Source organism: Malaclemys terrapin, chromosome 3 (assembly GCF_027887155.1).
Source record: "Malaclemys terrapin pileata isolate rMalTer1 chromosome 3, rMalTer1.hap1, whole genome shotgun sequence".
Taxonomy (NCBI): domain Eukaryota; kingdom Metazoa; phylum Chordata; order Testudines; family Emydidae; genus Malaclemys; species Malaclemys terrapin.
Genome location: NC_071507.1, coordinates 64,924,646 through 64,948,996, shown reverse-complemented (window position 1 = coordinate 64,948,996; position 24,351 = coordinate 64,924,646). Strand labels below are relative to the sequence as shown.

The 24,351-nt window shown below is 38.3% G+C and overlaps 1 protein-coding gene across 1 annotated transcript in view; it reads left to right on the top strand.

The window, feature by feature from the left end:
- The window catches only part of BIRC6 (baculoviral IAP repeat containing 6), a 310,956-nt gene that overhangs the window by 16,844 nt on the left and 269,761 nt on the right, over positions 1 to 24,351 (top strand). Inside the window, 9 exon segments of the mRNA XM_054021501.1 lie at positions 743 to 924; positions 2,970 to 3,107; positions 5,263 to 5,456; positions 7,619 to 7,730; positions 9,237 to 9,319; positions 10,657 to 10,879; positions 10,965 to 11,125; positions 14,688 to 14,746; positions 17,794 to 19,188. Of these exon segments, the coding sequence (XP_053877476.1) occupies positions 743 to 924; positions 2,970 to 3,107; positions 5,263 to 5,456; positions 7,619 to 7,730; positions 9,237 to 9,319; positions 10,657 to 10,879; positions 10,965 to 11,125; positions 14,688 to 14,746; positions 17,794 to 19,188 (2,547 nt within the window).

The window sequence follows — 24,351 nt, the reverse complement described above, 5'->3', positions numbered from 1 at the left end:
TTTTTCCACCTTTCTCTGCAGCATGGAGTGTAGGTCACTTGTCAGGATTATCTGGGTGTATCTCAATTAATTCCCTGCCATTGCAGGGGCCTCAGGTATTGGTGCATCTATTCTGTGCCTGTGGAACATAATAATGTAGTCTCCTGTGTGCTGTAATATTTTGGTTGTTTGGTGTACAGGTGCTGGGTTTTGTTGGTGAAGTGTGATATACAGGCTGACTGACTAGTGATCTGGTGGTCCCCTCTAGCCATGGAGAGGCTTCACCCATCTCCAAAGTACTGATCAGCTATTGAGTTTTTAGCTTGATCTATCTCTTCACTGTACAGCTTAATTCCTACCATTAACTTGACCTGCAGTCAAGAAGTAGTACTCATCATCTTAAAGGAATGAATGCAAACTGTTCGTTTGCCACATATGTGCATAAACTAAACTAAGACTTTTAGTGAAAGTAGGACTTGATTGACTGCTTTCACTATAGCTCTTAAAATGGTCATAGATAATTGTTTGGCAAGAATACATGAACAGTGTCATTAATCTTAAAGTGACTTTTGCCAGAGGGCTAAATAGCCTTCAAGATATCTGATCATATAGCTATTAAAAAACTAGTCCTAGACTGTCCCTTCAACGTTAACTTACTGATTCTTTAGCTAATTTTTATCTTGTGTCCCAAAACACTTGTTTACTGGATTGTGATAAATAGTTCTACTTTTAATAGCATTTTCTTCTGTATTTTCCCATGCAGCTAAACCAGGTGGACGGGTGAAATGTCAATATATTTCTGCTGTGGATAAAGTTATCTTTGTGGATGATTATGCAGTCGGATGTAGGAAAGACCTCAATGGCATCTTGCTGCTAGACACAGCTCTGCAAACACCTGTTTCAAAGCAAGATGATGTGGTTCAACTTGAATTGCCAGTTACAGAGGTAAGTTCTAAATTGTTAGTATATAATGACTCTATACTAGAGATAATGAAACTGTACTGAGTTGTTAATTTAATATTAAAGGATTGCATGCCTAATTGGATAATATTTTAATGTAAATCACCATAAAGCAGTAATTGCCCTCCACCAAAACTTGATGGGGGATAGTCCAACCTAAAATCTGGGAACAAAAAGGGCACATTGCCAGTCCTGCTCCTGCTATCCAGCTGAGGCATTTCAGAAGAGAAACCTGTCCAGCAGTCATTAGAGATAGGGATCCATTTCCTGCTCTGTTGTTAACCAAGCAGCAACTCCTGCTACCCATTCCAGAAACCAAGGCCCAGACTATGGAGCCCTTAGATCATGTGCTTTCTAGGCTTTCAAGAACAAGGAAAGAGGGATGAATGGCTAACATGTTGCCTCCGCTAATCAACTAATCCCCTACCTTAGAGGTGATTGAAAACACCACCTGGTCATTGAATACCACTTGAAGGAAGCTTGCCCATCTAGCTCGCGATGGAAGGATGATTCCTGGGGTCTTGTCTAGACTCGGAGTTAAGGTGTGATGTTAGCACGTTGGCTAACATATTTTAAGAGTCCATTAAAATATGTTAGCTAACGTGCTAACATATTTTAATGTTAGCACGTTAGACATAGTAGACAGTGCAGTGTACTTCTAACATATGCTAAGCTGGTTGAGGAAAGCTAGACTCTAGCAAAATGTTAGCACATGTTAGATAAAGTGTTAACGTTGGACCGCAATTCTTACTCAGGAAAAGGCCCATGCTGATAGTTAGCTCTGAAAAGAGCTTTCCAAGTCCTCAGGCTTACTGCTACCATTGCCAATGATATGCAGCTTATGCCTTCTGGGTGACTATAAAAGCTTGGTGGGTATCAAGGCCACATACGAGGACTCTAACTAGCCCAACACACTTCCTTTCCTGGGTTCTGCTCTCATTTGATATGTCACTTATGATGTGATACAAACAGTATTCAGTTCCATGGCTGTGTCAGTTTCAGCAAGAAGATCCCTGTACCTAAAACAGTGGGTAGTGGACACTTTTCCAAGGTCTGGACTCTTCTCTTTAAAGACTGTTTGGGAAGGAATTGGAGATCAGCAGGAACAGCTTCAGGGAGTCTAGGGCCTTATTGCCAAGAAAAAAGCAGGAAATGCTATTTTAAGGCAAGAACAGTCTGGTATAGTTACCTTTCATTATTAGAGGTGGTAACACCATCCCCAGAGAGCCCCAGGAAATTTTAAAACAGGTGTTCTGAAGAGAGCATGGGATCAGGTGGAAGAGTCCCTTCATCCATGCCTGGCCCCGTATTCCCCTTTTGTCCTAAGCTTTCACCAGTCTCGCACTCTACATTTATTAACTTTTGGTATGATGCGTCTACAAATCAGGCTCTGTATCTTGTACCCATCTCTAATAGACTGCATGTGATTCATTGGCATGTGACAACATTGTGAGGGTTTCTGCTCTTTCTTTTCTCCCAAATATTCTTTCTCTTAACTCATCACATGATATACTGATAAGTTTTCATCTTCTGAAGAGACTCGGGAAGTGTGAGGAGCCATGAGGATTTTAGTTTGCTCTTCCTCTGAAGAGCAGCCTTCGCTTGGGAGACTCTTATTGGTTTGCTTCCGTTGTCTGCTGCTCTTCAGGGAGTGAAAACAACATACATAATAATGGTTGGTAGACAGCAACCGAGGAGTCACCCCAGGTGGGTGGCACGGTGGGTGCCATTGGGAACTAGTGCTCCTTTTAAATGATCATTTTCAGCTGCCTACCAGCCTGCAAGCTAGCACATGGCATTGGGAAGTATTTTTGTTTTTCCCAATTCCAAACTATGAAAGATCTGACAAAACAGCTTCCTCAGAAGATGGCCTGTTTGCACAGTTCCTACAGTATGCTATGTGCTTCGCAAATAAAATAAATTTCTTGTCTGATACCTTGATCTAGCTACTGAATCCATCAAGTCTTACATTTTCCAGGATAGTAGCTTCTGTATCCAGACCTTAATTTTGTTTCTTTCCACGTTTTTAGGCTCAGCAACTGTTAAGTGCTTGCATAGAGAAGGTAGATGTCTCCAGCACAGAGGGATATGACTTGTTCATCACACAACTGAAAGATGGCTTAAAAAATACCTCACATGAGACAGCAGCAAACCATAAAGTTGCAAAGGTGAAGAAAGTGTCTCCAAAATTCTCTAACACTTCCTTTAAAAAAAAAATTGACACTTCATTTCCATTGTATGTTTTAAGGGCGTTTGTAGGTCACTTTTGAATAGCTATACATTAATTCTTATGGGGAAATTGGATTCGCTTAACATCATTTCGCTTAAAGTAGCATTTTTCAGGAACATAACTACAACGTTAAGTGAGGAGTTACTGTAAGTCTATTCTAATCTAATAGTACAGTTGATCTGAGCAGCTTCACTAGTCTTCCTAGAATGGCTTTCCTTTCCTAACAAGTATAAAATGCATTCTTTCTGTTCCTCTGAGACATGAGTTTGAATTGTAAACTTCCTTGTCTACAGTGTAACAGGATTTGGCCTAAAAGAAAAAAGCCTTCCAATTCCTTAGCGACAACAACAAAATGTAATTGAAAGCAGTTAACCAATTTTAAAATCTTTGCCCAACTCTTCACATCAATATAAAATAAATATTTATGTAGTATCCATAGGTTAGGCTCTTTACAAGCAGTAAGAAAGACCCCAAAGTTTACAGTCAAAATACAGAACATACAAATAACAGAATGGGTAAAGCGATGCAACGCTTCTTTTCAACTTTTAAAATGTAATTTAAATGCTTTTGCCCAAGTTGTTTCGACAAGGGGCTGGTCTGTAGTGTTTCAGTCTTAATCCAGGGGATTTGTGGCCATTAACATGCTGTTCTCAGGAATTGACTGGTGGGGCTATTGCTTCAGTATGAAATGTTCTATTGCAGTGATACTCAGACCTCAGTGGTTGAGGAGCCAAATTAGCAATCAACATTACCCAAAAGAGCCACAGTAATAGCTGGCTATAGTACTATATATTCACATTAAAATAGTATGACAGGGTAAATATTTAGAGTGTGTGTATAAAATCCATCCTCTCAGAAAATAAGTTAATACTTCAGTGCAAGTTGATAAGTTTATTGTTTAATAACATAGTAAAAAGACCCTGATTGGTTAATTTGCACTTGATTGCAAGTATGTGGAGCACACAGCAACTAGGTAAAGTAGCACAAGAGTACATTTAAAAGTGAAGTGTCCACAGGAACCGTTGGATTCTCCTAAAATTGATGCATTTTGAGTAATCTTTGAATTTATGGAAACTCAGTGTACCTGTTAGTTACCTTTGCTGAAATTCTATATTCTGTATCATACCAGAAACCATATTGTTTTGCAATTACTTTAGCAGTAGGCATACCAATTTACACTTAAGTGGACACATGTTTAGTCCTCTAACAAACTTCCTGATTTCTCTACAAAATCTAATACTGTATTGAAAGCTGAAGATTTGAATAAATGATGATCTGCCTCTTTAAATGTTTTATAAACTTTTTTCTTTAAAAGTTAAATATCAGATCTCTATTTCTATACTATTTTCTGAGTAGGCATCAAACTTGACCTCCAAAGACTTGCAAACAAGTGGTGGTTTAAAAATCCCCGCAAAAACTCTACTGTGTGAATTCAGGACTTTTATTTGTAAAATACATTTCTTCAGACATTAAAGACACTTCTGACTGAGAACTAAATTGGGATATAAAAAAGCATATTAAGTTTTAAGGTCTCATGTTTTTCCTGCTTTTATAACTCAAATAACTCAACTATTTTTTTATTATAATTCACCAAAAAAAAATCTTATTTGAGGCATTTTTAGAGCTCACATTGCTGAGTTTGGCTGCCATGTGCAGTATTGAGTGGTATAAGCAAATGAGATTACAAACTAATAAAAGCAGCAGAGAGTCCTGTGGCACCTTTATAGACTAACAGATGTATTGGAGCATGAGTATTCACCCATGAAAGCTCATGCTCCAATATGTCTGTTAGTCTATAAGGTGCCACAGGACTCTTTGCTGCTTTTACAGATCCAGACTAACACAGCTACCCCTCTGATACAAACTAATAAATGCACTCATTTTTCATGAGCAGTTTTAAAAAATTGAACAAATATTTTTGGGTTTTTGTGTTGTATTAGCATTCTGATGCTAGTATCAATGACACACTTATTAAACACAAGACTAGGCATTAGTATTTCTTGATTCTTGTTTGATTTCCAGGTGAAATATTTGTATTGTAATTTCTTGTAATAACTTTCCGATATCAAATTGGACATTTTTTCTTAATTCAGTGGGCAACAGTTACGTTCCATCTTCCTCATCATGTATTGAAGTCTGTCGCCAGTGCCATTGTAAATGAACTTAAGAAGATAAATCAAAATATTGCTGCCTTACCTGTAGCCTCCTCTGTGATGGATAGGTTATCTTACCTCTTACCCAGTGCGCGACCAGAACTTGGCGTGGGACCTGGTCGATCTGTGGACAGGTATATTAAAAAATATTAATGGTGAATTTTACCTTTTGTCTGGATCAAAGTAGATTCTGATTTCTTCAATTAGGAGAAATTGGATTTATCCATCTGCGAGAAAAGAAACTGGGGACTGCAGAAACTGGTTAATGTGTAAAGGTTTAGTGTAAATGATTTTTTACAAATTTTGGCATTATTAAATAAAACTACTGCTTCTCCAAAGATACTATCTCTGTGGATTTATCTCTCCTGGGTGTTACTTCCTTAGTGGAATACTGGTTGAATTCCCCTAGCTCTTAAATTTGTGTGCCATCCCCTGCAGAGTATAAATGCTTCCTTTCAAGCCTTCCCAGCACTTCCTTTTCAGCAGCAAATGGAGAAAACTTTACTTGCCTGGCTATCGCTTGAGCTTTTTCTGATTCCAGCAATGCCTCATTAGGGTTAAGATAATAACTGATACCTGCTTGCCAGTTAGGTTGCTATAGTTGTATTTTTTTAGGCTGTTGCTTAATAACTTTTGGCATGTTTCTGTATTGAGATTTATTTGGAGAGAAGTGTCAAAACCACTTCCTTCAGCATCTATATTTTTCCTTAATCTTCTCTGCAAGGTTTAACTTCTCCAGGTCCTGCTTGTATTGTTGGATTTCCCAAGTTCACAGCTTGAGTTGATATGACTACAAATTGATGTAGTGGCTGTCAGAGTGTTATGAGAGTTGTTTACGTTTGTTGTGGTAGACATCATAGCACATACATTCGCTCATATACCTAGTATAGATCACCAAACTTAATTCTTATGCACAACAATACTGCAACACTGTTTTTATACTACAGTTTCACAAATGAAGAGCTATTTATAGTGTCTTCACTTGGCAGCAGAAAACTCCTTGGACTGATTTTGGAGATGAGACTAAAACCATCTTGAATTCCCAGTTTCATAATTTCTTGTTTCAAGCATGTTAAGCAAAAGGGTACATCTACATTTATAGTAACGACACTGCACACCCAGTTAGCATGGGGATAAATAGCAGTGTAGACAGCGAGGCACTGCTTAGGTGAGTAGAGTAGATTGCCCTACATGCCTGAGCCCCCAGGATATATACCTTACACAGGTTCACTACATGCCCAGGCAGTGCCTCCCACATCTACATTGCTATTGTTAGCAATATAGTATCCCACCGCCAGTGCCTTTCTCTGCTGCAGTGTGAGGCTCTGGCAGCAGAATAGACTCTGTCAGGGGAGAGGCAGTGGGGAGCTGAAACTTTGTTCAGGAGTGCTATGTTTTCTCATCTGAAACTCTAAAGAATGAGAGGTGATGAGGTGGGGGCAGTCCTCCAACAGCACCAGCTCCCATCATAGTACAATTCTTTTCACCTGCAAAAGTGTCTGGGGTATGATGCACTATGGGATGACATTGGGTCACTTAGTGAGTGGTCCCAAAAATTTAGGACCACTGTATTATACAGTACTCAATCCTCTAAGACCCATGTGTGGAACATACTGAAAAGATAAACAGTGGTGGAAACTAGAAAAGATACAGGCTTCATTTCTTTAGCATGAATAAAGGTTTATGTAATCTCAGCTGCATAATTGAGAATTTTTAGTTTTGTTTTAGTATTTGTAGCATACAATGTATTTATGATGTAGCATATTTTCTTACATGGACTTGGCATAACTTCAGTTAAGTTTGAACTAAAATAATGACCTTTTGGATACTGCAAAGTATGTATCTCCATCCCTGGCATCCTGGGCTGGTTTTGGTAGCAAAGATGATTCAGTGGGATTTTCAGATAGTTGTATACCTCATTTTTAGGGGTTAGCTAGGTTTTGAATATCAGACAGGGAGAATAATTTTGGTAGTGTTTAATGCTTATTCTTTTCCATCTGGCTGAAGAGTGCATAGTGGATTACAGTACATTCAAACTTTATTCCTGCATTTGAAATTGATCACGTATGTATTGCCTCTTATTTAATTTGTTTGAAGAAATATTCTGAAATCCAAGTGTTGATAAATCATCCTTTCCCATAGCTTTCCTGATAGTTGTAAAAATGGCTAATTTAGTTTGATTTTAATTTTATCTGTTTACTGATGGCATTTGCTTTCTTAGATGTTTGTACAGCCTGCAGTCATTTAATATTGTTCTAAATGACACTTTGGATAACATAAAATGTCTCTTTTATAGGTCCTTGATGTATAGTGAGGCTAACAGACGAGAGACATTCACCTCATGGCCTCATGTAGGGTATAGGTGGGCGCAGCCGGATCCCATGGCTCAAGCTGGGTTCTATCATCAGGTAAAAAGATGATGCGTTTTGGATATAAATACATTATTGCCATATTTTACAATAAAAGAGATGCAGGGAAAAGTATGAATGCTCTTCAAAGATAAACTTCTCAATGGGTTCCTATGCTTGGATCGGTTCGTAGCACACCATCAGGTAGAAACTCTTAGTTCAAGAATTTTGAAGTAATTGAGCACTTTCTAGCTAGGAGGTGTCTCGTGCTTTCAGTGCATGGAGGCTGTCCCCAGAATTGTTCCAAGGTCCAGTTCTTTTTTCACTATGGTCAGTGGAAGATAATGATCTGAGTTCCCATATATGTAGCACTCTTTTAAATTTATATTTCTGGCAAAAAATAATTACTCAAATTCTGTTAATCATGTATATTACATTAATTTATTTTCCTATCGCTAGATTACTGAACAATTTCTGTGTAACTGAAGGCTTTCTCCTTTATGAAGAGAGCTTACATAAGGCAGAAAAAGCAAAAAGTGTGTGATGTGAATTCCTTGTTCACTAAATTACATTGATTTAGTGGGACTAACATTTTAAATTTTCCTTAATGTGGTGTAGATTCAAAACACATCTAGGTCTAGTTGATTAATTGGTTAAATATAATCGCTTTTTTTTATGTTGTTTCCCCATGCTTTTCATTAACTCCCTTAAGTTTCTAGCACTTTCTTACAGATAGCCTTCACTATGTAAATCCATATGTGGTACAGTAGATCTTTTAGTTTATTGTAAGGCTAGCTTACATCCACTGAAATCAGCATTATTTGCCAACTACTAAGCCTTTTAAATGCACTTAAAAGGTAAGTCTTTTTTTGCAAGGCAGCCTAAAAAAACCGCTTTACTGTTAGACCGTACATGCTTGCTAGCAATTTTCAACCAAGTGTCCCTAAGAACAAATGCAGTATCATGAGAAATATCATGGAGTTGCATTTAAATGTTTTCTAGATATACTGTACTTTAATGACTTGGGGAACAAAGGGAAAAATGCTAAATAAGGAGATTAAGTTCTTGTATGAGACACAAAATGGAATAGAATACTTGCAGTCTAACAGATTAAGCAGATAATTTAACATTCCCCAGTCTTTTAGGTTTTATTTAAAAAATTTGCAGATATGTTAACACAATCTCAGCATTATTTATCAGCTGTCTTATATCATATAGCTGTGTGACTTTTTTCAACAAAAATTACTTAAAGTAATTACTCTTCTTTCTTGTTTGAGATCTAGTATCATCTCTGAGATTCCTTTATCTCCAATGGCTTGGGCAGAGAAGTTTTGCAGTGCTCAGTCTCTTTTACCTAGTAGCATAGTGTTGTACTTTTTCAATTTAAAATACTGCCTCTTGCTATCTAAACTTTTGTGCGGGATATGGATGTAATGCTTAAATCTTCCTGTCAGAAGTAAAGTTTACAGTATATACAAAAAGAATCAAATAACTGGTTAAATTGTTTCTTTTCAAACTGATATGTTGACATTAATGCAAAACTACTTCCCTCTCATCTTTTTATAGCCTGCTTCTTCAGGAGATGACAGAGCCATGTGTTTTACCTGCAGTGTGTGTTTGGTGTGCTGGGAGCCTACAGATGAACCTTGGTGAGTCTAAGTGTGGAATGTGAGACTTATATTTTCATATCATACAGAAAGCAAAATATTAGATAAAAAAATTAAGTGGAGCACTGTGGTAGACATACCGTGCCTGAGTTGTTCTTATGCATTTGTATTTAGAAAGTTTTGAAGCAATGGATTTCCAAAAAATACCAGTTTTAAATGCAAACTGTCCTGCCATTTTAAGTAACACTTTATTGCACTACCTATAATACAGGAAAAGAATGAAACTGTGCTTGGTGAAAGCTCTTGGTTTTTCTCTTTCATTTGGAATACCTTTAAAATTTAATGGTCTTTCTTCTGACACTCAGGTTTACCTAAAATTTCTTCACCTGTAAATACTTATTTCAGGATTCTGTGTCAGGTGTGACAGTTGATGGTTACTGATATAAAGTGTGATAAGGCAAACGGGTTTGAATATTTGGATCTTACCGCCTTTAAATAAAGGGATCACTAGTTTTCAAATGACTTGTTAAATGTATGCATGAGTGCATTTCTTTACCTGTTTCTAGGTGCCTGATCTAACTTTGTCTTAAATATGTATCTTAAATTGTCACATTCCCTAAATTACATTCTGGCTAGCTTGATTTTTTTTTTTTTTTTTTTTTAAATTTTAGCCCTTTACTACTTCTTTGCCCCTTTTACTACACTTGATGATTTTCTCTTCTGTGGTACTATCCGTCAGGTATTAGTAAAGAATTATGATTCTTTTCAGTGTCTCCACCTACTGCACAAATTTAATTCAGAAATCTTTCACACTTGTCTTACTAGCTTTTTTTATTTTTATTGGTTAAGACTCTACACTTCTCAGTGTCCCTTTCTGTAGAGAGAAATGTAGAACTGAACACAGTACTTAACTTACTAAAGCTACATAAGGATGAAATCTGGTATTACAAGCAATGATACTGTATGTATGAGTTAAATTTTCTCTTGTTATAGCATCTTACCGCTTGCTCTTTTGACATTAGTATCCAGTCAGAGCCCAGCAGTTGTCATGATAACTTCATGGTTATTTCTCTTAATAGTGTATGCAAATCCCCCTGCAGTTTGATACACGGAATCCTTTAAGCGTTTCATACAATATGGTTATTGAGAAATAACCACAAACTAAGGATCAATAACCGTATTCTTATGCTCCAGTTAAAACAATTTCATTCTTATATGATTCAACTCTATTACAGATTGAGATATTACTTGTACATTATGTATATAGTGTCTTCACAAACATGGAAATTGATCTTAATAGTTAGTAGTTTGTATTCTAATGCAAACTTGCTGCTATGAGAAGCCAATGTTTTGATATTTTATTTTTTTAATGCACAAAGGTCTGAACATGAAAGACATTCCCCAAACTGCCCATTTGTCAAAGGTGAGCACACACAGAATGTACCCCTCTCAGTCACACTCGCAACAAGTCCAGCACAGTTTCCCTGTACAGATGGCACTGACAGGATAGCCTGCTTTGGATCGGGAAGTTGCCCTCACTTTCTAGCTGCAGCAACAAAACGAGGAAAGATCTGCATATGGGATGTTTCCAAACTTATGAAGGTACATCTTATTTAAGAATTCAGTAGGTAATAATTGTTTTGTCAGATTTAAATCAATGTACACCTCTACATTTTTATTTGTTTAGGTTCACTTAAAGTTTGAGATCAATGCATATGATCCAGCAATTGTTCAACAGCTTGTGTTGTCAGGAGAACAGAGCTCAGGGGTTGACTCAAGGAGACCAACATTAGCATGGCTAGAAGATTCCTCTAGCTGCTCAGATATACCAAAATTGGAAGGAGACAGGTATGCTAACCTTCCAAATTTAAAAATATCTTTAAAATTTTCTGTCTTGGATAATGGATTAGAAATGCCATTAAACTTATTCACACTTAGTTAGAAAGCGGAAGTAATTGATTCATCATTTGCTTATTCATGGAAATGGGAGTGGAATGTGGAGTGGTGATGCTTATGTACTACCATGTGATGTAAAAATGTCACTGAAGTCCCGTCTGGTGAATGATTGTTTTTCTGTCAAAGCTTATATTTTACCCCAGTTATATTTTAAAATACTTTCCTCACCTGTCTTAATGTGTGCAGTTTTTACCTTGCAGGTAGAAGAGATACATTATCAGAGTTTGCTTGAAATATTGTGATGCACGAAGCTAGAAGTAATGTGGGGGAACTTAAGTTTCAAGAATAGATCTTCATTTTAATCATATGGGATAGTAGTTAAATGCAAGTATTCTAAAGCTTTTGGAAAGTGTAGTTTCTAATCGTTATGCTTTGAAATCAAGTAAAATTATTTAAGAGCTGCCAGACCTTGTTTTTTCCATGTCTTATTAATCTGTTGTATGTACAGCGCTTTTAAAGTACAAATTACTATGGAAGTACTAAGAACTGTAATTCTTTCCTTACTACTTATCTTGGTTATTAAATGTGTGTTTATAGAATCATATATGTTTGCAAGGCCTGTCCTGAGGCATTTCAATTTGTTAGCTATGACTTGATGCAGACTGAAGAGATGATATCAAGCAAAGGAAAGGATGGCAGTTGCCAAAAAAAAAAACCCTTGCATATATTCACAACAAATACAGCTCTGTATTCTGTGAGATCTTATCACTATATCCAAGCATCATAAAATAATGTAGACTTTCTTTCTCTCGTGCCCATAAAACAATCATTGATGGAAAGCTCCTGGGGAAGTGAGTGTTGAAGGGTGATGTGATGGAATTTTCTGTCACCTTTCTAAACATTTTCACTGAACTTCAGGAGATCCAGAAAGCAATAGCCAGTCTGCATGGAAGCAGAAATTTATTTTTCTTTTTAACTGAAATTCATCTTCAAGTATACATCCCTATTGGTGTTCCACGTAGGATGTGTGTGTGCTTATGCACCCTTGACAGCCGATTATAAACCGTGTCTCTGCCTGCCCAGTGCAGCACTGTGTGCTCCCACGTGTGGGTAGTAGCGAGGCACAGACCTGCCACTGCTTAAGTTCCTTCTCTACTACCTGAGGCTTGACATGGAGCACCTGCAGTGTCCACTGCTTCCTATCTATTTTCCCACCTTTCTTACTTTTTAGCTTTATTTACTCTATTTAGTTTGTGTGTTTTGTGTGTTTTAAGTTCATTTTGTGCATGGAGGGAGCCCCCCACTGAATTTAACTCTTCAACTTTTGTAGTCTATGGCTTTCCCCATTCTGCCTAAGTCCTCGGGTTCAAACCCTGCCAGACTTGCCACAGGTCTCTTCTCTGTAGCAATGGGCACTCCAGCTGTCTCCGGTGCCTTGAAGAATCATAGAAGTGCAGGGCTGGAAGGGACCTCAAGAGGTCATCTAATCCATTCCCCTATGCTAAGTCAGGGCCAAGTATACCCAGACCATCTTTGACAGGTGTTTATCTAACCTATTCTTAACCTCCAATGATGGAGAACCTCCTTTGGAAGCCTATTCTAGTGCTTAATTATCCTTATAGTTACAAGGTTTTTCCTCTTATCTAACCGAAATCTCCCTTGCTGCAGATTATGCCCACCACTACTTGTCCTATATTAAGTGGATATGGAGAACAATTTAACAGCCCTTTAATGTATTGAATGACTGTTGTTAGGTTCCCCCCCCCACCCCCCTTCAGGCTTTTTTACCCTCAATACTAAACATGACCAGTTTTTAACCTTTTCTCGGAGGTCAGATTTTCTAAACCTTTTATCATTTTTGTTTCTCTCTTCTGGACTCTCTCCCGTTTATCCACCACTTTCCTGAAGTGTTGTGCTCAGAATTGGTTCCCATCTGAAGTCTCACCAGTACTGAGTAGAGCAGGACCGTTACCTCCTATGTCTTAAATACAACGCTCCCGTTAATATACCCCAAAATGATAGTAGCTTTTTTGGCAACTGCAGTACATTGAATATAAGTCACTCATATGTGATCCATTATAACACCCAGTTTCTTTTCTTCAGTGCTTCTGCCTCTCCAGTTACTCCCCATTTTGTAGTTGTGCATTTGATTTTTTCCTTCCTAAGTATAATACTTTTCACTTGTCTTTATTGAATTTCATCTTGTTAATTTCAAACCAGTTCTCCAGTTTGTCAGGATTGTCATTTTGTATTCTAATCCTGTCTTCCAAAGTGCTAACAACCCCTTCCAGTTTGGTGTCATCTGCAAATTTTATAAGCACTCTCCGCTCCTTTATCCGAATCGTAAATGAAAATACAGAGTATGTACAGTCCCCTGCAGGGCCCCACTAGATATGTTCCCCCCAGTTTGACAGCAAACTATTGATAACTACTCTTTTGAGTATGGTCTTTCAACCAGTTACACACTCACTTTATAGTAGTTTCATCTAGACCATATTCCTCTAGTTTGCTTGTGAGAATGTCATGTTGGCACTGTCAAAAATCTTACTAATTTTAAGGTATCATGTCTACAGCTTCCCCACTATCCGCTAGGCTACTAACCCTGTCAAAGAAGGAAATTACCATATATACTCGATCATAAGCCAGTTTGTTTATAAGCTGACACTCACCCCCCCCCCCCCCCCAGCATTAAGGAAAAATGGCTAATTTTTATGACCCATTCATAAGCCGACCCTGTAATTCAGGGGTTGGCAAACTTTGGCTCCCGGCCCATCAGGATAAGCTGCTGGCAGGCCGAGACGGTTTGTTTACCTCGAGCATCCGCAGGCACCGCTTATTGTCCTCGACTTCCAAGATGCCTGCTTTCATGTCATTGTTCATCCCCCCCCCCCCTCAAGAGTCTTCTGTGGTCTGTTATAGGCTCAGAGCATTACCAATACAGTGTCCTTCTCTTTGGGAATCTCGATGGCTCCAAGGGTCTTTATGAAGGTCCTGTCAGCAGTAGTGGCTCACCTGCATCAGTAGGGCATTGCAGTCTTTCCATATTTGGACGACTGGCTCCTCAGAGGCCACTCCATCAGTATTGGGAAAGATCTCTAAGAGAATTCAGATAATAAAAGCATCCCAGTTTTGCCCTCTGGACATGGTACAGCATAATACTTCGTTAATGGGGAGGTAGTATGAACACTTCGCTACCTAAATGTTATTGAATGACTTCTGTTACTCTGAAGGGAGTGTAATCTGTTGGTTATTGCATAAGAACAGGAATTGGGAACCCTGAATTCTAATTCTAGCTGGGCCCATGACATTGGACAAGTTTGTCAGCCTGCTCATGTCCCAGTTTCTGTTTTTAAAATAGGCATAAAACCTATTGTATCTCATAACATTGTGAGAATTAAAGTTTGTACAATCTTTGATGTATAGAGGCTGAGTAAATGCAAAGTGTATAATCCATGATTGCAAGTGTTGCAGTTGTCATGTTTTAAAATCTCATTGAGCTGTGTTGTGCTTTTAGTGATGACCTGTTGGAGGATTCAGACAGTGAAGAGCATTCCAGATCAGAATCTGTGACAGGTGGGTATAATATTTTTGAACACTGTATGCAAAAATCTGTTAGGAATTTAAGGATTTGTGGGTTAGGCAATGAAGTTAATTTGAACTCTACTTTCTTGCTTGTATATATGAAAATATATAGTGTTGGATCACCTTTACAGCTATATACATGTACACACTTTAGTCTGTGACAAGCTAAAGCTTTGGGAAAATGGCAAAATACACTTCACTTACATAAAATTCCATGGCAAGGAGTTAAAATCACATTACAAATCTTTTGTTGTGGAAAGAACTAATAGTAAAAGTAATAGTGGCATACAAATGTGTTCGCATTTTAAATAGCACAAAGCATTAGAACAGCATAATCAACTGGGGTTTATGACCGTGAAGTAATGTAAAGTTAAATGAAGTTACATCTAGGCATTTGAAAATAAGAAGTAGTTATCATTCAGCTAGTGAAATTGTCAGTTAAATGAAACTGGAAGGATGTTAAATTTCAAAACAGCATTCAAGTTCTTCTCAAAATGTGTTAATGGGGAGGGAAAAATTATCACTGGGGAAGGATGTGCAGTCGTATATGAAAGTAGTGTCTGAAAAGTGTTAATGCAGTATCTGAACAGCTCATATAACCAAAAAGGCACATAAAATTTTAAGCTAAAGTAAAAAAGGAAGCAAAATATTGATAGCTTGAATTTGGGTCTGGATTGTCCCATTTCTGGAACTGAGGAAATAGAGTTCTGTGGAAGACTTAAAATAAAAATGTGAAATGTCAACTTTAGCAGTTGTACAGTAACTTTCAGTTGTGAAAATCTTTTTCCATAGTGACAAAATTACTAAGGACCCAAAAGCTATATTGAATTATAAACGTTCTTGGATTTGTTTCTTGCTGTTTCTCACCAGTAGGTATAAACCTTCATGTTCTTTTGCTTTACTGGAGTCTGTACGGGGTTTGTTGTTTTTATTCTTGTAATGCTTGTATGCATTATCAGTTTTCATTTAATTTTATTATAACTTTTACACATCACTGGTTAAATGAACAGTTGCTGGACAAGGACAACAAGAATTTGAAATAGACTACTGATGGTAGTTGACATCTCCTCTCCTCTCCTCTCCTCCCCCCCCCCCTGCCCGTAGTATTGCTTCAGTGAAGATTGAGATGTAAAAGTATACTTTTTTTAAAATACTCTCTGTAGCGGTTTTTATTGGAAAAGAAGAAAATACAGTGAGCGAACAACTTTGATGTCTTTCAGATTTTGACTTCTTTATATCATGCCATTTTGCATGATGTTCCATAGACAAAGCAAGGAGGTAGAGAAGAGGGGACAAGAGTAAACTCACAGCTACACACGTTTTCAGTTGTGTTGGTAAATTGATAATAAGGTAGGACAGGAGTGAAGAGCAAACTTAAAGTCTAAAGTCAGGAAATTCAGAAGTGAGATTCCCACAGCAACCTTGAATTTCCAAGAGTTTTTGGATAGAACAGTGTTTGTGAAAGGTACCTCATACACATCTCTGAAGGCTAAATTTCTCTGTCCTTAAAAAAACTTCAGTGTAAACCCAGCTTCATTCTAGAGGGACCACCTTTTAAGACTGAGAGGTGCACTAAATGTATAATTGTAATATCTGGGAATGGTATCCGTCTGAAACAGAGTAGTAGGGTGAGCAGCAAAAAGGATGCCATGATCAACTTACTGCAGCTGAATTTTTGTAGTTAAGGGTAATGCCAGTAGTTAAACTGAACTTTCCAAAAATGTGACTTGCATATTCCTTTTTGTTTATCTGACTTTGCTATCTAATAAAATCTTTATTGAACAACACAAATTGATTACATGGCTATCAATAAAATAACTCTCAAACTGAGGCAAAGGAAAGTTTCAGTTTATTTTTGTACTGTTGAAGTAGAAATATTGCAAAAAAGTATCAGTTTTATGTTAAATAAAAATTGTTAAAGCTTTAGAAGGGAAACACTTGAAAGTCAGGAAGTGACAGCCCCGTAAATCTTAATTCTATTCGCTTGTATAGATGTAGTCTGATAGTTAATTACATGATCACAACTGCTTTTTGCAAGACCTCTTCATTTTCTGTGCAAAGTGAATAAGGTTGGGATCCTCACTGAAATGTCAAAGGACAGGGTGGGGAGGGAGAATAGAACTGCCTCACTTGCTCTACATTCTCCAGTTTGCACTCTGAATGAGATAGGGTTCTTACAGGAAAACTGATCATGTAATTAACTATATCATAATGCATAAGAACAAGGGAGTAGACTTGAGGTGTAGAAATCTGGATCTTCAAGTTTAAATGCTAGAAAAGAAGAATTTTTTATTTATTTATTTTAGGTTTATTTTCCTTCGGCTGTGTTTCAGCTTCTTCTTCCTGGTCTGGTATCAACCTATGACTTTTGTTTGCAATCATTCATGTTTACTAAATAATGCAAAGGTTCTGCAGCTTCTCAGAGTCACTTTTTTTAAAATTTTGTCCTTGCATTGTTCCAGTTTAATTAGACCAGGTTATATTTCAGCATTGATGGTGGTTCTTTCATATCTTACGATTGGTAGTTAGGAATACTGGGTGGGGGGGTGGTTTTGCTGGATGGTTTGTCAGCTGATGTGAACAGTAAAATATGGTGGTAGTGTAGCATGGGTTTATCAGCTAGGAGTGGGAGTTGAATCTGCCCTTCTGAGGGGGTCATACTGGGCTGTCTAGGTAGCTGGAGGGGGTATTGGGGTGTGTACAGCAGAGCCACTTGAGTGGCTTATGAGGTTCAGTATGGACAGCAGCTCAGGAAGGTAAGTTTGGCTTGATGGGAAAGTCTTCAGTTTCTTGTCCTCTATCATTCTGATTTGATTTTTCTTAATTATTTAAAGGACAGTTGTTAACTTTTGGGGAATAAATGTTTCTAGGTCTTTTCCCAAGTATGGAAATGTCACATTTTTGTATCTTCTGTATATTTGACGGTACATAGAGAAATGACTAAATGGTTGGTTAATAGAATTAGTCTATAATCTATACTTGTTTAGGTTGTGGTGAATTATATATATATATCTACTAATGCACTGTTTGTTCTAAAGGGCATACATCACAAAAAGAAACCATGGAGGTGAGCCTTGATGTAACAGCCCTGAGCATTCTTCAGCAGCCTGAGAAACTTCAGTGGGAAATTGTTGCAAATGTGCTTGAAGACACAGTTAAGGATCTAGAAGAACTTGGGGCAAATCCCTGTCTAGCTAACTGTAAGAGTGAAAAGATGAAGGAGAAGCATCTGGAACAACACAACATTCCCTTTCCTTGTTTATTAGCTGGGGGCTTATTAACATACAAATCACCTGCTACCTCCCCTGTTAGTAGTAACTCTCAGAGATCACTGGATGGTTTAAGCAGGACTCGAGGTGAGAGTGTATCAGAGCAGGGATCAACTGACAATGAATCCTGCACTAATTCAGAACTGAATTCCCCTCTGGTAAGGAGGACTTTACCAATATTGCTTCTTTACAGCATTAAGGAGTCTGATGAAAAAGCAGGAAAAATCTTTTCACAGATGAACAATATTATGAGTAAAAGTTTACACGATGATGGTTTTACAGTTCCACAGATCATTGAGATGGAGCTGGACAGTCAGGAACAGTTGCTGTTGCAGGATCCACCTGTGACTTATATTCAACAGTTTGCAGATGCAGCAGCCAATCTAACTTCTCCAGACTCTGATAAGTGGAATTCCATGGTTCCCAAGCCTGGAACATTGGTTCAGTGCCTGCGACTGCCTAAGTTTGCAGAGGAGGAGAACCTTTGTGTAGATTCAATCACTCCTTGTGCAGATGGAGTTCATTTGTTAGTAGGACTACGGACATGCCCTGTTGAATCCCTGAGTGCAATAAATCAAGTAGAGGCCTTGAATAATTTAAATAAATTAAATTCGGCACTATGTAACAGAAGAAAGGGTGAACTAGAGTCGAGTCTTGCTGTTGTGAATGGCACAAATATCAGTGTGATCCAGCACGAATCACCAGCAGATGTACAAACTCCTTTAATAATTCAACCTGAGCAGAGAAATGTTAGTGGTGGATATCTAGTGCTTTACAAAATGAACTATGCCACTAGAATAGTGACTCTAGAGGAGGAACCAATAAAAATCCAGCATATCAAAGACCCCCAGGACACAATTACCTCACTGATTTTGCTCCCACCAGATATACTGGATAATCGAGATGATGAGTGTGAGGAGCCTGTAGAAGAAATACATTTAACTCCTAAGAATGCTAATGGGAGAGAGAAAAAATCTGAGATCTCTACTCTTGGGCACCTGGTAATAACTACTCAGGGAGGATTTGTAAAAATTTTAGATCTTTCGAACTTTGAAATTCTGGCCAAAGTGGAGCCACCTAAAAAGGAGGGCAATGAGGAACCAGATATGTTTGTCTCTGTGATATACTGCTCGGGCACAGACAGACTGTGTGCTTGCACCAAAGGTAAGATATTTTTTCAAAAAGTGATAAACGCGATAATAAAATGACAAATGTTAAATGTGGTAGAATGTTGACTGAGTTTCAGAACTACAAAAGTACAACATATAAAGGATCTTAAGGGTTGTATATTGAGGATGTTCTCAAATTCACCCCTGGGGTTCTAGAATTATTCCACATTTTAAGTTTAGGTGATCTCTCTAAAACTGGAATGTACGTTTTAGGTGCACGCAGTGTATTGATAATTCTGTTCTTCATAGATTCGTAGTTTTAAAGCCTGAAGGGACTGTTAGATCATCTAGTCTGACTTCTTTTGTATCGCAGACCACTAAATTCCACCCACTTATCCTTGTATTTAAACCTAATAACTTTGTTTGACTGAAGCATATGTTCCAGAAAGACAAGGTGGGTGAGGTAATATCTTTTATTGGATCAACTTCTCTTGGTGAGAGAAGTTGGTCCAATAAAAGATATTCTGTCACCCACCTTGTCTCTCTAATATCCTGGGACAGACACAGCTTCAACAACACTGCATGTGTTCCAGAAAGGCATCCAGTCTTGATTTGAAGACTCAACGAAATGGAGAATCCATCTCTTTCTTCCCTTTGTAGTTTGTTCCAGTGGTTAATCACCCTCACTGTTAAAAATCTATCTTGCTTCCAATTTCTTATTTCCAGCCATCAGTTTTTGTTATGCCTTTCTTTCTTCACTCAATTAAATATTTTCTCCCCATGAAGGTATTTGTGCAGTAATAAAATCCCAATCCCAGGCCTGGTCTATGCTACAGAGGTCGACGTCAGGCAGCTTACGTCAACCTAATTATGTCAGTATCTACATTACAGCATTGCTCCTGCCGATGTAAGTGCTCTACTACACCGACATAATAACTCCACTTCCACAAGAGGCATAGGGCTTATGTCAATGTAGTTAGGATGATCCAGTGTCTGTGTAGACACTGTGTTTCTTACATCAGCTGGTGGTTGTCTTGTCAATTTCACAACAGAAATTGCTGTCCAGCTGCCCCTTGCTCTCCGGGAGAGCTGGGCAGCTGGACACTGCTTCTGCTCCCAGCTGGGAGCCAGGGCGAGAAGCCCAGGGTGGCTTCCCACCCACTCCTGGCAGGGGGCAGGAAGCCTGCCAGGAACCTGTGGGCAGCTAGGCTCCCAGCAGGGAGCTGCCAGCCCACTGCCTCTCCTAGGTCAGTGGAAGCGCTTCTGGTGAGGATGTGTACCACTGACCCAAGGAGGGTAGTGTGGACATGCTGTAAGTCGACCTATATTAGGTCAACTTACCTTTCTAGTGTAGACATACCTTCAGTCTTCTTTTTGATAAGCTAAACTGGTTGATCCCTTTATTTCTCACTGTCGCGCATTTTCTCCAAATCTCGAGTAATTTTGTGGCTGATTTCTGCATCCCCAATTTTTTCAACTTCTTCTTTTTATGGGTATGGACAGCACACAGTATTTCATTATTGGTCTCAGCAGTGCTGCATACAAGGGTAAAATTTTCTCCATACTCCTACTTGCTACTCCTGTATTTATGCATCCAAGAATTGAATTAGACCTTTTTGCCACAGCATCACACGGGGAGTTGAGTTTCAGTTTGTCATTGATCTCCAGGATGCAGTGCCCCATTCTATAGGAGTGGTCTGCCTTTTTTTTCCGCTTTAGATGTCTGACCTTGTATTTGGCTGAATATAAATGCTTTTTTTTGAGTGGGCCTCGTTTACCAAGTGATCAAGATCACCCTGTATGGCTGCCTAGTTCTCATCTGCCATCCCACCAATCTTTGTGTCCTCTGCAAATTTTATCAGCAATGATTATATATCGGGGAAGGGATAGCTCAGTGGTTTGAGCATTGGCCTGCTAAACCCAGGGTTGTGAGTTCAGTCCTTGAGGGGGCCATTTAGGGATCTGGGGCAAAAAAAAAAACAAAAAACTGTCAGGGGCAGTACTTGGTCCTGCTAGTGAAGGCAGGGGACTGGACTTGATGACCTTCAAGGTCCCTTCCAGTTCTGTGAGATAGGTATATCTTCATATATTATTAATAATACTTCCAGATCATTGATACGTGTTGAATGGTGTTGGGGCGTAGTACAGACCCATGCAGAATCCCACTAGAATTTGATGATGATTCCCCATTGACATCTGCTTTTTGAGATTAGCCAGTTTTTAACACTTAATGTATTCTTTGATACTGTGTAGTGTTCATGTTTTAGAGTGTTGTGCAGGACTAAGTCAAAGTATATTACATTTACCAGCCAAACCTGCACTCTAATCAAAGAATGAAATCAGGTTTGTGTGACAAGACCCATTTTTCATAAAACTGTGTTGATTGGCATTAATTAAATCCCTAGCTCTTTACTCTTAGTTAATTGAATCAGCTTTTCCATTATTTTGCCCAGGATTGATGTCAAGCTGCAACCTATAGTTATCTGGCTCACCTCAGCTTGCCCGCTTTGCATATTGGCACCATATTACCATTCTCCTAGTCTTCTGGATTTTCCCCGTACTCCAAGATTTATTAACAAAACAGCAGCAGGCCATAGATCTCTTCAGCCAGCTCTTTTAGAATTCTTGGGTGCAAGTTATCTGGGTCTGTTGATTTTAAAAATGTTTATCCGTTGCAGACATTGTTTAACATCCTCCTCAGTTGCTAATGTACTAGAAAGTAATTCACATCCTCATGTGATAAAAGGATATCATGCTTCTTTCCAAATATGGAACATAAATAATTATTGACAACTTCTGCTTTATTTGCATCATTAACAATAATTTTACCATCTCCATCTAGGCTTATACAATTGCCAGAACTTCTTTTGTTGCTAATATCCTTATTGTCCTTAGCACTGCCGTCCATGGAGTTTCCCCAATGTTTTTAGTTTCCCATAATCAATTTTCTGTATTTCATAACTTCTAGTTTATATTGACTTGGTATCAGTTTCCCTTTTTTCCATTGTTTTGTTATTTCTAATTGGTGCTTTCACTTTGCTACTGAACCAGGGTTGGTTTTTAGGCAAAGTTATCCTCTTTCTTGATTGTGGAATCATGGCTTTTTGACCATCTGCACTTTAAGTACTCTATTTTATTTACATTTTTCTCTCTACATTTTTCTTATTGGTAAATTTTTCTCATAACTTTCCTAAGCTTTGGGAAATGAGTCCTTTTGAAGCTTCATTAAGACTGAATTCATTTAACATTTACAAATAGTTCTTAACTTAGTCTCAAAACATTTTATAAAGGGGGAAAAAATGCATTTTGTGAATAAGACCTTGATGGCTTCCTGTTCATAAGCACACCCGGCAATGATCTTGATATCATGAAAGCTAAAAGGGATTGGTTCTGGTTAATTTGTGGATGGATGTTCAAATTCCAGAAATAGCAACCATTACAAAATGTACCTGATCCGGATGTGTAAGGTGTCTGACACATTTTTCATTGAAAGAATTTCTCATACCATACTCTACTTCAGAGGTTGGTAACCTCTGGCACGCGGCTCGCCAGGGTAAGCACTCTGTCAGGCCAGGCCAGTTCGTTTACATGCCGCGTCCGCAGGTTTGGCCCATTGCGGCTCCTACTGGCCGCGGTTTGCCGCTCCAGGCTAATGGGGGTGGCGGGAAGCGGCGCGGGCCGAGGGATGTACCGGCTGCAGCTTCCCGCCGCCCCCATTGGCCTGGAGCGGCGAACCGCGGCCAGCCGAACCTGCGGCCAGGTAAACGAACAGGCCCGGCCTGCCAGGGTGCTTACCCTGGCGAGCCGCATGCCAGAGGCTGCCGACCCCTACTCTACTTCTTTATGCCATTAATGTTGGGAGAGCTCTCCTTTTCCAAAAATGAACTATTGCACGTCTGGCTGCTAGTAGTAATTGTGTTTATATGTCATTTTCCTGAGTCAGTAACCTCTTTGGACTGTAAACTAATAGAATCACTGAATTCTTTGGATCACCTAACTCTAGTTATCTTAAAAATTCTATTTTCCTTCAAAAGAGATCATTCCCAGTATCTATGCAGAGAGGACCCTGTTCCTCTAAATACTCTCCAGTATTTGACTCCCATTTTTATATTTTCCTTACTTTAATCAGTCATCTCTCTCTCTACTTACGTTATTTTTTTTGCACAAATTGGTGAGGTTTTTGGTTTTTCTTCAGATATTTTCCTGTTCTAAAGTGTTGAGAGTCTTATTGTCTAAATTTTATTAGTAATAATTCATTATATCATGAGGTGAGTAGGCCCTTTCAGGTGGCCTTTGCCATAATAAGTGTTTCTCTCCTCATTAAGGGTCTTGCAAGAGATTTGATGTAATGGTTTACTTGCAAGGAAGTCACAACTAAGAATTATGAATTATTTGGTGTTAATTTACATAATTTTGTTATTGTGGAACAGTTTTTTTTGTTTTGTTTTTTTTATTTCTACTCCCATACATTACATATTTTGGATTAGATAGCCCTGGTTGAATTTCTGGATTGTTTCTGATGCATGTGAGTGGGAAGGGAAGGGGGCTGTCTTGTGTTTGTATCAAATTCTGTATCTGAAGTCTTATTTCCCTCTTGTGTTGGTCTAAATCTTCTAGGTAAAAAAATAAAATCAATGCACTAAATTGCTATTTAAGTTCTATTCAATTTCTACCCATTGTTCTCTGGGTCACCATGATATCAAGTTGATGCTGATCTTAACTGAGCTGCCCAATAATGATTGGTGCTTCCAGTCCTACTGGTACTATTTTTAATATGTTTCTACTTGTAATATGTAGCTGGAAGGTAGCTTAGAAACCTTCTCCCTGGCACATTAAACAGATGGCAAAGCTTGCAGATGAGCTCTCCACCAGACTAGAAAGCGGGGAGGCTGGAGGAATCCATCTGAAGCCTGAAAATAAAGCTACTTACTTATTACAGAATGCAGTGGTGGAGGAAAATGATTGAAGTTTTTTTGTGGTAGAATGGATTTTGAAAATGCTGACTCTTTTGAAAACTGCTAATAGATTTAATACTATTAGTCCAGATTGAGTAGAATGCATTAGTAGTCGATATAGAGTATAAAATCCGTGATACTCCGTGGTTTCAGAAATGGTTTGTAATGATTGCCATAACCATATATTAGTGTTGGATTATTGGTAAATATTATACTAATGTTTTGTTGGAAATTTCATTTAATAATGCTGAATTTTTGTTTAC